General features: G+C 42.5%; 1 protein-coding gene across 8 annotated transcripts in view; it reads right to left on the reverse strand.

Annotated features, from left to right (window-relative positions):
- Positions 1-16,920, reverse strand: part of LOC139535357 (receptor-type tyrosine-protein phosphatase T) — a 504,254-nt gene that overhangs the window by 379,534 nt on the left and 107,800 nt on the right. For all 8 annotated transcript variants that reach the window (XM_071334697.1, XM_071334695.1, XM_071334698.1 and 5 more), the window contains exon 2: positions 11,674-11,799. In XM_071334697.1, coding sequence (XP_071190798.1) covers positions 11,674-11,799 — 126 coding nt within the window. The remainder of the gene's footprint in view (positions 1-11,673; positions 11,800-16,920) is intronic.

The raw sequence follows: 16,920 nt of genomic DNA on the forward strand, positions 1-16,920 counted from the left end.
TCAGGAACGTGACAACACCACTGTCTGAACAGATATGTTGTGGTAATGGCGGGGATGGCACACAATGGTGTCAACGGAGTCTTGGTGATGACTGATGACGCAGTAGTCCCTGTGGTACGGTGCACCATTTAGGGAGCACTGTAGTACAGTTGAAAGTGAGAGGCATGGGGAGACAAAGTGGTGAGCTCCTGGTGTCCATTAGCATTGCCTGGAATATTTCCCTCTCACAGAAATAGGCTACTTCCCCAACACTATTCCCGAATCCTCCACCCACCACCTCCTCTCTGTCATGTTAATCTTCTGGAGCGAACGGAGAAGCTCCCTTCAACAACTCTGTGCCGAAGCGTCACCTTTATTGCAGAGGGCGATAGCCAGCGCTACAACGACTTGTTTCATTAAGCACGCTTTAAGTCCCACACGTTACTGTGCATTTATTTCACTACCCTGGATTGATTCAGAGAAACCGAGTTGTAATATGTTTTCATCTGCTACTGCTCTACTCTCGAAATGAAATGTATAAATACATGGTGGGAGACTCTACCTCGGGCGAAAATGTGAAAGCACATTTCTTAATACTATTGTGATCTGGTGAAATGGGTTCGGGTTGGAGATAAATGATTCTGAAGAGACATATCACATCAAAAGATCGCTGTCATCCATAATCAACGTGTCAGTTTGAGTGACGTCAATGAGCTGTTTGTTCTCATTACCAAATGACACATTTCCTACGCCATACAGTATATCAAACAAATTGCTTGTTTAATAATAACAATATATTATTCAACAAAGACATGTGTGAATAACAACTAGAATGTATATAAGGTCACATTTGCACAGCTATAAATCATATGCTGAAGTATACTGTAAATCCAAGCCGAGTGTGTGTGTTTGTGTGTGTGTGTGCATGCTTCTGTACGTTTGAAGGTCTACACTAAGAAATGAAGTGTTGAAATGAATTAAACAATTGTGTGCTTGTTCACCTGGGGGGAGATGCAGACCTCTTTAAAACAAGGGCGCTGCAAGACAGCCAGTCAGTTACTTAGAACAGCACAGAATTTGGCACAGCCGCTACTCTCCATAGAGGCCAGTGATGGAGACAGCTAAGGCACAGCCATCTGTCTATAACAGCATAACTATAACTACAAATGAATCCTGCTTACTAACATTCATTACTTTTCTGTTTAATTACTTAATGTGGGGCTGTAACGTCAAGAACTGTAATTATGTATAATTAGAGCTATCAAGCATTTACGCTAGCACTGTATCACTCAGGGTTGCTACTACTAACTCGTTTGGCACTTATTCTGATGCAGTGGGTTAGAGTTAGCGCAGGCTATGGGGAACACACTTGTATTAATGTAAGTAGGGATGGCTAAGTAGGGTATCTGCTTTGCCATTTTGACTGTGCCTCTATGGCTGGTTCAGATTGGCTTCCAAGTCAAATGAAAACAATTGTTGCGGCCAACTAATGGCCATGAGAAAATCTATTTGGACATATCCTTTGGTTGGGGTTCTACCACTGATGTTGACACTCTAAATATTCAATGTTTATTGCAACATACGTAAAAGTAGATCGTCTTCCGTTGCTAAGGCAATGAGATGGTCAACTCAGAATACATTACACCACAGGAGTCCTTTCTTTCAACCATATTTCTATTGGCTTCCTGCAAGGAGAAAATAATCCTCGAGATATGGCTCTTTTTACATCGCCCCATAATACTATGTTATTTAATAATAGAACACATATCATCAGTATAATATACAAGTACCTTCCCTCCATAAACCAATGGGGGAACACATAAAGGATCCAATTGAATCTAGATAGCCCATATAGATAAACATCCGTATATGCTTTTTCAGGGTGTCTGCTGACATCCTTTCCTCAACGTAAAACATATTACACTCTCGCTGGTGGCCCATTACTTCCATATGCGGTGCCTTTTAAATGTTTTGTTAGTCTAACAATGGTGGCCGAGTAAGTTATGCTGCCCATTCTTCCCAGGCAACTCGAGATTGCCGAGGCTCTTTAGTCTCGTGCCAAATAAGAGATATGTTGGGATATAGCCGCGGGGCAGTCGGAGCGAGGTGCATACTAATGGTGGCATCTCATTGCTTGTCATGCAGTGAGCTCCTAAGGTCCCCAGCAGAGCCGAAGCGTCTCTGGGAGTGGACATGCTTTGAGTTAGAGCCCCTCATTGAAGTAGTGCTCAGGGTCTGGTGGTTGCAAAGCCTAATATAGGCCTGATAAAATGGGCTGACGGTGATGGGGAAACGACAGGATCTCTCTGTGTCATGAGAAGGGCTTTGTCAATTGACCATACCAGCGTAATATCACACATCAGAAGTGAGCCTACATGAATTAATGAAATATTTTCTAACAATGATTCCATAACTACAACCGTAGAATGATAGACATGGGTTCAAATAGTGTTTGTTTAGCTTTCAAATACTTTGAGAGTTCAATTGAGAAAATATATCTCTTCTTTTATTTGAATTGTGTTTACTGACACCAAGACCTCTTTTACAAGGTAGCCTTGCAAAGAATCATACACATTCACAATATTTACAAATCCAATGCAATAAAAGCATACAATATTTACAAGCAATTTAATAAGAAAAGTAACTTACAAAACACGATACTGAAAAACAAACATTCCTCAGTACTGCCCTAGCGACACCAAAACATCCAACTTTAGAGATACGCGGCACGTGAGTTTCAAGTTAGGGGAAGCTAAAATAAAATCAGAAAATAAAATCACCTTCATAGTAAAGTATTGCATGCATCTATCATTGCGTTTGCAAACTAATGTAAGATAGCCTACTGTTCCTAATGTGATGAGTAGATTCAATAGTCATAAGTTAGGCTAACAACCAGTGTCGTAAAACTCGATACCGGTCCTGGTCTCGAATCCGGACTCAAGACCACATATTTAGTGTCTCAGTCTTGTCTCGGTGTCAGACACATTTGAAGCTTTTTGTAAAATAACATATACTTAGTTTTACCTGCACAAGTACCAATTTCAGTTGAACAAAGGCTTTCTGTAAAGCAAAAAGAAAATAATGCAGATTGTTGTTCTGAAATAGCCTTGTTAACAAAAGGGGCAACAGAATACCCAACATAAGTGGAGGTTATCATTTCTTACAGAAGAAACAATATTGTTTATGTAGATAGTAAAAAGTACAGGGCCCAAAATCGACCAACTATCATCTTATTTTGACTAGTATTTCAACCCAACGGAAATTATTATAATATTTTTTTTTTTATCTAATCGCACCATCAACATCCATCTGGAATTCATCTCTTGTGAAACTCATCTCTGCAATTCCAATGAATTGAATCACTACGACAGGCCACATTTCACAACACAAAGTCGACAATGGAAATAAGGAACTCAGAATGAATAGATTGAGGGTTGATCAAGGATGTGGAAAAATGGATACCTGTATGTACTGTCATCTTGAATATTATAACCATAGTCTGTCAGAGATAGATTGCTCATGAGCAGATGTTAGATCAAGACATTCAACAACTCCAACCAGGCTGAACTGTGGGTGTGCTTGCTGTGACGAAGTGTAAGTAATATGTTAAGTAATACATCAAACGTCGCTAAAGTATCACATTTCTCCACTTGGAGAGATTGAAAAGGCAATCGTTTCAATATAGCTGAATAGTGTCCCATGCTCTCGATTCATAACTGAGTCTTCTGTCTTGACACCCTCGGGAAGTGAGGCAAGAGTTCACGCCTGGCTGGAGGAAGGGGCTTCACTAAATTAGAGATGGAGGTGTTGCCACAAGAGACGGGAACGATTGACTGACATCTAGCTGATGCCAACACTTGAATGTTGTCCATCACTCATAACCACACATTAGTCAAGCCATGTAAAATAAACCGACGTAGTGTACAGTAAGTAAGTCAGCTGAGGAGTCACACACCGACCATGCTCGAGTGAAAACCACATGTCAGAATCGAGTGTGATGAACTAAGGGAGAGTGGAGAAGGGAGAGAGAGAAAGGGAGATAGAGAGGCGGTAGAGTGAGACAGAGAGAGGGGGAGTGAGAGAGGAAAAAAGGGAAGGGGAGAGAGATGGAGAAAAATAGAGAAATTATAGGGAGGGGGGATTCTCTGAGGTGTGGGGTCCCCAGAGGGATGACATGAAAGGGGAAAGGATTGCTGCAAACAGAGGTTTCTCCACAGGGTTCTACTTGGCAGTGAGTCAGTCCATCCTCTGAGGATGGGCCCACTTTGCTTTAGTAGTGTCTGGGAATGTGTAAACAACACTGATGCATGTTATGATTCCCTCCTCCCTGTCGAATTTCATAAAAATATAAATACTGAAACATTACAAAAATATATATTTTTAGATAAAACTATACTAAATATAGTAATATAACGTCTTCAAACAATTGATTAAAACACACTGTTTTGCAATGGTCTACAGTTGCCTCAACAGCACTCTGTAGGGTAGCACCATGGTGTAGCCGAAGCTAGTTTCCGTCCTCATCTGAGTACATTGAGTTCAGTAGAAAACCTAGGAGGGTCATGGTTCTCGCCCCCTTCCATAGACGTATGTCAACTTCCGGAGGACGTCCTCCAACCTATCAGAGCTCTTGCAGCATGAACTGATGTTGTCCACCCAATCAAAGGATCAGAGAACGAATCTAGTACTGAAAGCATAAGCTACAGCTAGTGCATAAAGTGTGGTGAGTAGTTGACTCAAAGAGAGAGAAAGACAATAGTTAAACAGTTTTGAACAAATACATTTCCTCAAAAATGAAGAAGAAGCAGGAGAGAGAAAGAGAAAGAGAGCTAGCTATTTGTGATCCGATTCAGGAAACTAGGCATATGTCGCAAGTCACGACTTCACAGGAGAGTTGTTTGAACTTTAAAAAAAAAATTTAATCAAAATGCGTTTCTTGGCAGAAATGACTTCTCGAACATGTGAACTTTCATGTGACTTAATATCAACTTGTATGCCATCTGTATATCTGAATAAAATTGTTAAATTGCGAGCCTAGTTGGTTTAGCCACAGAAAAAGTCAGCAACCTTCCCGCTAGCCATGATTGGCTGAGATAATGAGTGGGCTGGACATGCCGAGAGATGAGCTTGTATTGGTCAGCCATATAGCTCGCGTCTGTCTATTGGAGCTGGTGAGTATGTCTAGGTAATCGTGGCAAAAGAGGCTTTAAAAAAAATGTATTGCCTAGTAAAACTGCATAAACCTAATGTCACGTTAAAGTGTACTGTTATCTAGCTAACGGTAGCTGGCTGGGTCGCTAACTAACGTTGTGTATGTTGTGTTATTCTTTGTATCTCAGACACATTTGCTTGACTAGTATTAGCCATAGACCCTGGTTGGTTAGCTACCTGCAGATTCATGCAGAGGGGCTCTCCAATAGTAGTGCCAAAACATTGAAAGACGGTTTTCTCAAAAGTTAGTATACAAGTTGATCAACTTTCAAAGCATAATTACTTTCCCATTGTTCCTCAACTGTAGTGTATAATATACAATATACAAATAATATACAATGTAAAAACAGAAATTCAAATGTTGCTTCATAAGACCGAATCCAGGTGGTGAATCACATATTTAGTTACATTTTTTTTTACTTTCACTTAGTTAGCAAATGCAGCTAGCTAGTTTAGCCTACTCAAACGTCCAGCTCAAACAGAGAGAGATGCTATGTTAGCTAGCTGGCAATGGCTATCCAACACTGGAACTCTTCCAAGTCAAGGTAAGCTTTTGGTTTTATTAATTTATTGCCACGGGGCCAGCCGGTGTAACTGCTAAATTGCTTGCTGACTGTACACTGTACTGTATGATTGTTTGCGTGTGATCAGGGGTGTATTTATTCCACAGATTCTGTTGAAAAACATTTCTTAAACAGAAGCAAACGGAACAAAAAACGAGGATAAACATACCTGAATTTGTCCTATAGAAACTCTCGTTTGCAATTGTTGGACTAATGATTACACCCTAGATCAGCTAGATGCAAGTAAGAGTGTGCAAGGCGGTATTGAATGTGTCACTGTCGTCACCTTGATTACCAAAACATGTTTCTCGGTGTGTGCACCTACGCTGTAAACTGTAATTCATACGCTAGGTTGTAGCAACCTCATGATGTGTAGGCCTTTAGGGAACATTTTAGTATCATGTAGTAACCTAAACCTATCGATATTACATTGAGTTGAGTGAATGGAATATGAATGACAGAAATAAGGTTATGTTCATAAATAAATGAATAGTCCTCCTTCCTCTTAAACAGCACCGACTGCCACTGGTGCGTGCATGTGTGTGCACAATGTGCATGCTTGAAATTGTGCGTGTGTGTGGGTGTGTAACAGAACATTTCCCTGTCACAGCCAAGAAAGCCTTACACAATCAGACATTACCTTTGGAATTAACCTGGCCTGGGTAAGATTTTTTTATTTACAATCCTCTTTTTCATTAGTAAACCAAACGGCATCAGCTGTTCCAGGGCACCCAAGTCTAATTTGTTTGTGCCTTTTTACTTGCAGAGGTCGAGTCTTAATGTCATCAATCAGTGTCCAAATAAAATGGTTTTCATTTGCTTTATCCCCCAACAGTGAGTGTCTAATAAAAATGGTATTGCTCTCAGACAAACCCCAAAAGGCTTGGCGACTGTGAGCTCTCTCATGTAGGTGACCTAAGCCTGACATTCAAAGAAAAACGGGGCGGAGGGAATTATCCCAGGAAACTGACGGTTGGTACATCCCTCTCTCACAATGACAGCTACCTCTGGGTTTACTCAGGAGGTGATGATCCATTTATCTGCATAAGAAAATGTGCTCGTTGGGGAGAGTGACACGTAATCCAGCTGGGATGAGGCCCTGTGGATCTGCGGCTTCCCAACTTCCGTGGTGATGAACAACCCATTCGATTTGACCTTTGACTGTAACTCTACCTCCATTATGTTAAAGAAGCAGGGATCAGTCGTGAACTGTCCGGCCTATCTGATCAGCATTACTACTGTGTCCGGTTGAGACCTGTGAGTGTCATTTTAGTCATTTTCCCCTCCATTTAAAAGGAGTGGTCACTTTTGTCTGGGAGAGAGAAAGTGAGAGAGTGCCCGGGGCTCCATTCCCTGTCAATTTCTTACCAATGCGTCCCCCTCTCCGCATCCCCCTCTCCACTTCCACCACTAGCCACGCTCAAATCAGAAATGCAATCAAGTCTACGAGCCACACAAGAGCACTCAAATCATCACCAAGAACAAAAAAATAGACAAGCCATTTAACCCCTTTACCCTCATCAGCCTTGCACAGACCAATAACACATGGCATTAATGCAACTGGGCTGTTGACAACCTATAATTCAAAAGTCCATTACTAATCCCAGGGCCCTTTGGCATTGGAGAGAAGGCTTCAAACTTCGGTTTCCCCAGAGGAGTAAACATATGTCACATCAAAATGACAGGCCTCAGCCATGCTTCTGGTGATTGGTTTTGATTTGTTTTCAGCCAGAGCTCGACGTGAAGAGGTAATAATGGAGACAGATTTGGGAGCAGATTTCCAAGAGACGCGCAAAGGGGCGGAGAATGCAACAGTTCAGAAACTCCCTGTCCACTCTCGACAGTCAATCTCTGACAACAGCGACAAAAACAACATGTCACATCACAGTGGTGTTTACCTGTACCTTTTACACTAGATACTGCTTTTGTAGCAGGAGGGAGAGATGTTTAAAAAGGAGTCTAACCACAGCTGCTACGGTGCAGAGGCGAGAGCCTATACCAAAAGCGATGGCCAGCAGGTAGAGGCAGTACAATGCTCACAAACACTGGTTACAGTATATCCCCTCCCTTGAGTAGTCTCGGAAACCCGACCCTAGGCAACACAGTGACTATAGGACTATTTTGGCATAGAGGAACTAGGTCACTGCCTTCACTGATAACGAGACAAATCTGGGGTCTCTCCCAACAAATCACGAGGCAGAAATGCCGAAACATCCCGATTCAAAACCAAAGTTTGCAGGCAAAACCTTTGCAGTGGCTTTAGTTAAGGTAGTTGATACAAACTAGCCACTTGTGAAATGCACTCATTAAAAACAACCTCCATGATCTCCATCTTGCTAGCTACTATTTTGTATTTTATTCAAGTGGATAAAGTATGGGTGTGAAGTTGGGATTCTTAACTTTAAGAAAAATTCCAAACTGAAAAACAGTGTTGTTTAGTTTTCCCCCCCCTACTTATTTCAAATCACAGTGCAGTTATCAAAAAACATATTATTTTCTGTGTTATAGTCAATAGGCTATAAAGGCCTGGGAAAGTTGTGTAATTCAAATATAGCAGGAGAGGAATAAGAGAACTTTGAGCTACTTTGGTGAATTGGCAAAAGGCATACAAGACAAGAGATTGCGAGATGCAGATTACCAAAACATATGAGCATGTGTCTGCCTGCCCATCCTCTCTCTCCCTTGTGCCTGCCTGCCCTGTCTGTTGCGAGGAGAATATCTTAGCCTATTCATGGCACCGATGTTGCCGGGATACAGAGGTAGCTACGGCCAGTCTTGCGAGCACAGGGTAGCCTACTCTTTGTTTTTGCCTCATAATATGAAATTACGGTAGGGTACCGGTATCCTTTCTCGATTACCCTTTTCAGACATAATGGAATGTGGCCCCTTAAAAGAGCCTTGGCTACAGCATGTTTGTTTGTCTGTCTGTTAGGGTAGGCTACACTACGGATTTTTAAATGCCGACAGGAAACCTTCTCTGGAGATATGAACAGGCATTTTACTGTAAAGGAATGAGGCTTCTGAAGCGGGACTAACATCCGTCACTAGGCAACCAGAACTGTCAATAAATAATCTTGAGCTTCTGCGCAGCAGCACATCAATCAGCAACGTTAATTGTTGTTAGGGAAAAAAGACATAACATTTTATACCGGAGCAGAATTCTACTGTCAAATGTTACTGAAGCTGCGTTCTATGTCTGTAAAGGGGTGCGGTAGATATAACGTCATTGCCCGGCCCTAGCGGTCATATGTAATAGGACCATTATTCTGCATTGTAAATTGATGTTTCTTATCGTTTTAACAGAAAACAGATGTTGAAAAGGTATGTCAAATTGTCCATTTGTCACATCCCTAGACCCTAGTCACAGTGTTGCCTAGGGTCGGGTTTCTCTATCTCTTGAGAAGCGTCACCCATGCAAACAGTAGAAACCTTCCCCATTGCCCCAAGAGACATATCCCCCCACTAACACCAGTTTAACACGCCATTTCGAGGGTTCAGAGAGTGAAATATCAACTAGGGAAAAATTAACACTCAATGATGGGAAGAGCATACGGAGCTCAAGAACATGACTGTTCCCTGAAGTCAACAATCATCCGTGCACGTGACAGTCAGGCATTAGCAATCAATCATCACAAACTTCAATCTGCACTTGTACTGTATAGGGCTGGTTTCCCGGACACAGATTAAGCCTAGTTCTAAAAAGCATTCTCTATGGAGAACTTCCATCGAAAGCTCTTTTTTGTCTAGGACTAGGCTTAATAACTGTACAGCAAACTGGCTCTTATATTTTCAGTAGTTAAAAAGACAGAAACCCCTTGAGTTGACAGGTCCCCTCTACTTCGAGAATAGAACTGACCATAAAATGCATCAGCGCTGGAGTAGTAGTGGGAAAGTTTAGTTGAAAACCGCGGGAGAAGGGCTTACACCTGATAAGGCTTTTATACTCAGCGTGTCATCCGTGGCGTTCAAGAAATATGCCGATGAGTTTGTTCAGTCTGAGAGACTTTGTGTGACTGCTCAGCCTCTTCTTAACTCCACCAACAGATCTCCCATCCCAGGTAATATCCTGGGGCCCAACATGAGAAGAACCCCGTGACATTACAAAAGGAAGGAGAAGAAAACAAACACACACACATATCCACAGCTGAACCCATCCGCTCGGAATAGCACTCCTTTTAAAGCGGTGAAAGAGCTTTGGTAACAAGGAGGATGGCTCGCACTGATGGGGATGACCAATGGGTGGCGGAGGGAAAAAGGAATGAGTGCAGACTTTCCTCCTTCATTATCCCTCCTGTGAGAAAGAATTAACATCTCTCCATTTCCACCTGAGCCCCTCCTGAGTCTCTGAGCCTCACTGCTCTCTCTCTCTCCCTTTTTTTGTAGAACCCACTGGGTCCGGCATTGTTCAACAGGACATTATATGGAATACCATGCACAATCAGTGAAGATGCTTGTCCCCCTTGCATTATATGGAATACCATGCACAATCAGTGAAGATGCTTGTCCCCCTTGCATCTCAGCTGTTGTGGTTGACACACAGAGAGGGGCACAGACACATGGTACGCACTAACACACGTGCACACTCACACATGTGCACACTCACACATACGCACACTCTTGCACGCACACACAGCTTTGTTTTCATGAACTTTCTGGACTTTTTGGGGAGTAAAAATGTATTCTCATACAAAATCCTATTTCAGCTAACCTAACCCTTAACCTAACCGTAACCTTAACCCTAACCCCAAGGTTAAAGTTAGTCATAAGTCAAAGTCGAGTCCCGAGTCCTGAAGTCTCAAGTTATTTTATTCCAAGTTGAGTCTCAAGACATGTGACTCAAGTCCACACCTCTGGAAAACATGCACACGCACACACACACACAGTGATGCCCCAATTTCCTTTGATTAGACGCTCCTATCGTGATGACATGGATAAGAAGGCAGATGGCGTTTCCTGTTGTTTGTTGATTTATTCATACCGCCCTTTAAATATATATATATATATATGTGTGAAGTGTTCTGTGTTGCTGGTCTCGTATGAACCATCCTGATCTACGAGGTTACTGTTTTGCCGTGCTGAAAACACAAGACTTTGATCATGTTGTTCTCTGCACTTCTGATTTTTACACAACCTGAATTTACACCAAATGCTCAAAAATGCTTTTTTGTGTGCAATCTGCAATTTGCTTTGCTCAGCAGCCAGCACAGAACAAAATACTTTTCTTTACAGTTTCTTTATATAACAACAGTGATACATATAACAGTGATATATACAGCAGCCTGAGTCCCAAAAAGCACCCAAGTCCCTAAATAGTGCACAACTTTTGACCAGGGCCCATAGGGAGACCCATACGGCTACGGTCAAAAGTAGGGCACTATGTAGGGAATAGGGGGGCATTTGGGACGGAGGTGCAGTATGTTCAACTCCTAACTGGATTAATGTCAGTCAGTGGCGTAACCCTAGTTGGCACCCCGTGGAGCCAGGGAGCTGACACTGACATCCCTACCATAGGTGATCAGTGAGGCGGACTGACAGGCGGCCTGATTGCCATCTGTGTTTGACAGTATCACTTTGGAGTGGCTGAGATTGTGTCACAATGCATCTCGGTCTACTCAGACATGAGCTGAGCGACGGATATGTGGGGAAAGAGAGCGAGATGGGGGGGGGGGGGGGGGGGGGGGGGTAGAGTGAAAGAAAGGGAGTGAAAGAGGTAAACAGACCCAAAAGACAGATATAATCGTCCAGGTGAAAAAAGTGAGAGAACAAGAAAGAAAGGTGAGCTTGACGAAAACGAGTTAATGATACACCATTTTTACACAGACACACACACACACACACCCTCACAGACAAACACAGGGGTGACAGAGCAATAAAGGATAGGAGATAGGGGAAAAAGAGAGGAGGAAACCCAGTTGTGTACCTGTGGGAACAGCTGCGTCCATGGTGGGCCTCTCCCAAGTGTTGACTTGCTCCCAAGCGAAGCCATTGGTCCCGAGGGCCACACTGTAGCCACAGCTGCTGTAGGGGTCTTCAAATGAACAGCTGCCTGTAGGACACAACGAGAAGAGAGAAGAGTAAGGTTGCATATGTCAACACGATTAAGCTATATACTCACATCATTATTTCATCCCTGCTAAATAATTATTTTCCGGCGCATTAGGCTTTATGCTAGCCAGAAGCCATGGATTGAGAAAGCAAGACGAAACTCTGTCTAATTAAATGTACTCTTTGAGATGCGTGGTTTAATTGCAATGAGAGGATTCAAAGGGAATTCTTGGGTTTTGTGCATTATCTATTTTGTCAATTACACAATTTCTTTTGTGTGTTTTTGAGCTGCTTTTATGCGTGGATCGATTGATGCAACGCTCGCTTTCAGATTTGAATCAAATTTGTAAAATTGCATAAGCCAAGTACTAAACACCCATTGGCGGCTAATGACTTGCCTGTGTACTGCATGGGAAAATAAGAGCACATTCCATTAAAATCAGAGGGGAGTTTGTGTCAGTGGCCTTTTGTTAGACATATTTTTCATTTTGTTCCATTCTGAAAGGTCCCAAACATTTATCTCTTTGTGGTCAATAAATCCAAGTCTCACTGCTGAGATTGAGGCTGTCCTAAAATGGACACCATACAAAACAAATAACTTTTCACTCTCCATATCAAAAGTGTCAAACAACCACTCGCGGTATCATGTCTCTCTCGGTTCTGATCTTTTCCGACACAGAGGGGGCGAAAAAAACAAGCCGAAGCCCTTCATCTCCTCTAATTAATGTTGCCTACCAATTCGATACATTATTGATAAGTTGCCCACAACAGATAAGTAACAGTTTGGATGATCAGTTAAAGCTCCTGCTACAACCTGCACCCACATCTGCTCCTAGGAGAGGAGCTAGCGTAAAAACGTGGGCTTTTCATCTCGAAGGCTAGTAGGCAGTGAGATGTAATGGGAAAGTTTTTCAGCAGCTGCGTTTCTTTAGGCTCTCTGTCGAGACGTTGTTTATAAAATTGAGTTTCACATGTAGCACTTTCATCTGTAAGGTTTTTAATGAACAGAGAGGCATGTTAGAGTGTGTTCACAGTCTGTACGTTCAAAGAGGACATTGTTAACACCCAAAAAAATTGACAGAAAAAATAAGTGTTCGCACCTCAGGATTTAATTTGAGAATCAGGGCGCCGCAATTAATATTGCTGTCAGATTATGATAATAATTAAATTAATATTTTTGCAATTTCGGGAGGCTACATAGTGAGGTTGCTAGCTTATGACGGCCCGATCAGCAAAGATGTTCTTGTGGCAGAAAAGGTTAAAGAAAAGGGAGTGTAGGCAACTGTACAGTACATTTAAATGTGACTCAATTTCTTACTGTAACCTTTACATATCTCTTTTTAAAATAAGCTTTTTGGACAGATTTTCTTCCGGGCTAATTTGGTTAAGTGTTTTCTGTATAAATGAAGTATTAGTGTTGATCAACACAAACATACACATCCCATCTTGCGATCATACTCAACCAATTCAGGGCCCAAGGCCCTCTACCAATTCTGAAACATTCCAGTCTTTCATCCATTCCGGAGCCCCAATTAGTCCCTTTGATCATCATAATCTTACATTTAAGACCACTGTAATCCAAACTGACAGGACCTACCATGTCATTCACCAATGGGGGCTAACTCAGCTAAAGCGTCTGTTTTCTGTTCACTTAGACAAGATCTTAGTTAGCTCCCATTAAATTGACTGTCATCATCTAAGATTTAATTACAGCGTTTACTAACATATGCATTTTTTCAGTATTTTCCCTCCCTGGCGGCATTTCCAAACTAGGCAGGCTAATATACGGCTCAGATGCTAAAGCTATTATTTCCACACCAGTACGCATGCATAATAGCCAAATATAGCTTTCATTAATTCAGCAATAAACTGAGATACAGAATATCAGGACAGTTTTGTCATGTAAAATGTGTCTCTCAATTTAGGACAAATGTGACCTAACAAATGCCACGCAGCCATATTCTTAGTGTCATTCGAGAATGCATGACTCAATAGGACCAATGTTGTAGTCTTTCTTCCGCTTGAGTGGAAACAACAAACAACTTGCCAATGGCCCCTCTCTAGTTGTCACTGTGTACCTGGAATGGCTCAGGAAAACACACACACACAAGTCAATGGATTCAATCCGTTCGGACAGGATTGAGAACACAAGAGGGAGCAGGCTGATTGAATGTGTGAGATACATATATTGTACACACTCAACACACACATAGGCAGACTCGCTTTCACTCACACACACATCCCATTTGAAATAAATCCAGCTTCGCCAATAGCGCTGAATTAGACGAGAGAAGAAAGATGACAAGGCAGACAAAAGGCACAGAGCGCTTCTAATAACACACATGACTCATTCAATTTAGATGCTCCCCTCAACCCCTACTAATTCTACATTTTCCAATTTGCATACACATTTTAACCTTGGCAGCTCACTCCACACAATCCATTTCCCCAGGCCAATCTATCCTCATCCATCACCTTGCGGAGATCAGGGAAAAAAAGGCTGTAGGTAGGATAGGTAACCAGGCATCGGACAGAGGCTCTCCAAGCTCAATCAGGTCAGAGCTGGGTCATGTTCGGTGTTCATGCACCAAACGGAAGAAGATGGGGGGAAACTACTTGGACTTGACCAATAAGAAATGCTAGAGGATACAGTTGCATGCTGGGTTGATGAGCGGTCAGTGACAGGCTTCAGGGACGGTAAGTAAATCTCTGGATACATACGTACAATATTGGCAGAACATAATGAACGTCTCTCTTCAGGCTTTGAAAGGCTCCCTTTTCAAAGACAATAACGGTTCATATGAATGAAACATACTCTTTTGGAGATACATCTCGGTTCACGGTGTATCAATAAATAATTGTCACTTTCTTAACCATAACCTGGCTTAACTGGCCTCTAGGCCACATGGCTAGTGAACACAATCCTGGAAAGGATTTAATCCTGTATCCTGTATTAATCCTGTATTGATCCAGGTCAATGATCTGAATGTATGACCTGTACTGTTGCGATACTATCTTCTCAGTAAATATGTTAACATGACTCTCTGCCTCATCCATACAACTAACATAGTCAACTGGTGTCAGAAGTGGGATCCGAACTCACTAACGTAACAAACACTGCACAATGTCTAACCGTTTAAGAAGTTGTGTGGAACGTACGAGCCCAGTAAAAATACTCTTCCTCCAAGACTTATGCAGATTGTCAGTCGTTTTTTATCCCTTCTCTGATTTTAGTATTTGCATACTAATCCCACTTCAGAATTGCTCGACTAAAATGGCAGCTTTGCATTAATGACTCTCTTTTCCTCTCCTGTGTGAGTCAGGTGGTGTGTCCTCATAGGAGGCCAGTCCTGATCCCCTAATTCCAGGGATTGGAAGAACAGACGATACGGAAGACCACAAGAAATCTGTCTGAAAAGCAAGCTTCTTTCCGCCTTTAGTACACAACAAGGAAACCCGTCATTCTTTCAAACAAGAAATCCCTTACATAGCACTAGGCACAGGGATTATGCTTTTCTATGAATTTCCAATGTTGCGGGGCTACAGGAGGGCAAAGGAAAATATGTGAAGGCAGAAATGGATACAGTGTGTTTGTGTGTGTACCTGTATGACACTTTCCCACTGTCCTTGGGTCTGGCTGTGCTTGTAGGGGGGAGAAGAACAGTTTGTGTCCTTGGATGCTCATTATTGGGCCTTCTGTGAAACACAGTGGGGGTTTTATAAAGCCAAGCCAGCAGAAAACACAGGCACAGGGGCCAGAGAGCTTCCCACCAGGTCACTCACCCACAGCCAATCAGAGCACAGGCTAAAGGATGTGGAAAAGCAGATGTTGTCTCTGTCTCTCTCGGTGTCTTTTCCACCTTTTTCACTTGTATCCCTCTTTTCCTTTCTGTTTAGTCGGACTCAAATTTAGTCAAGTTTAGTCAGACTTAGAATTGACAAATGTTTCACCACAGCACCCCAGAGCATAAAATGTACTAATAAAAATTATGAGTTTATACAAAATGCATGTCATGCCGTTTTCTCCTCTTAGAAAAATTATTACCTACGTGTAGTAAAGCACACTCTAGTATGTAACTATAAACGTCTGTTTCTTGTGCTTCATAGGGTGATAGATTTAAATAAATGTAGTCACACATACACTATGTAATACAACAGAATGTGGGCAACACTCAATTTAGTGGATTTGGCTATTTCAGCCACACCCATTGCTGACAGGTGTATAAAATCGAGCACACAGCCATGCAATCTCCATAGAACATTGGCAGTAGAATGGCCATAATGAAGAGCTCAATGACTTTCAATGTGGCACTGTCATAGGATGCCATCTCTCCAACAAGTCAGTTCGTCACATTTCTGCCCTGATAGAGCTGCCCCGGTCAACTGTAAGTGCTGTTATTGTGAAGTAGAAATGTCTTAGAGCAACAACGGCTCAGCCTCAAAGTGGTAGGCCACACAAGCTCACAGAACAGGACAACCGAGTGCTGAAGCGTGTAGCGTGTGTAAAACTGCCTCTGGAAGCAACATCAGCACAAGAACTATTCGTCTGGAGCTTCATGAAATGGGTTTCCATGGCCGAGCAGCCGCACACAAGCAAAGCATCGGTTGGAGTGGTGTAAAGCTCGCCGCCATTTGACTGGAGCAGTGGAAACGCGTTCTCTGGAGTGATGACTCAAGCCTCACCATCTGGCAGTTCGACAGGATAATCTGGGTTTGGCGAATGCCAGGAGTTGACTACCTGCCCCAATGCATAGCGCCAACTGTAACGTTCGGAGGAGGAATAATGGACGGGGGCTGTTTTTCATGGTTCAAGCTAGGTCCTTTAGTTCCAGTGAAGGGAAATCTTAATGACATTCTAGACAATTCTGTGCTTCTAAATTTGTGGCAACAGTTTGGGGAAGGCCCTTTCCTGTTTCAGCATGCCAATGCCCCGTGCACAAAGTGAGGTCCCTACAAATGTTTTTTTTTGAGATCGGTGTGGAATAACTTGACTGGCCTACACAGAGCCCTGACCTAAACCCCATCGAACACCTTTGGGATGAAATGAAACGCCGACTGCAAGCCAGGCCTAATGGCGCAACATCAGTGACCGACCTCACTAATGCTCTTGTGGCTGAACGGA

Source organism: Salvelinus alpinus, chromosome 12 (assembly GCF_045679555.1).
Source record: "Salvelinus alpinus chromosome 12, SLU_Salpinus.1, whole genome shotgun sequence".
Lineage (NCBI taxonomy): Eukaryota > Metazoa > Chordata > Actinopteri > Salmoniformes > Salmonidae > Salvelinus > Salvelinus alpinus.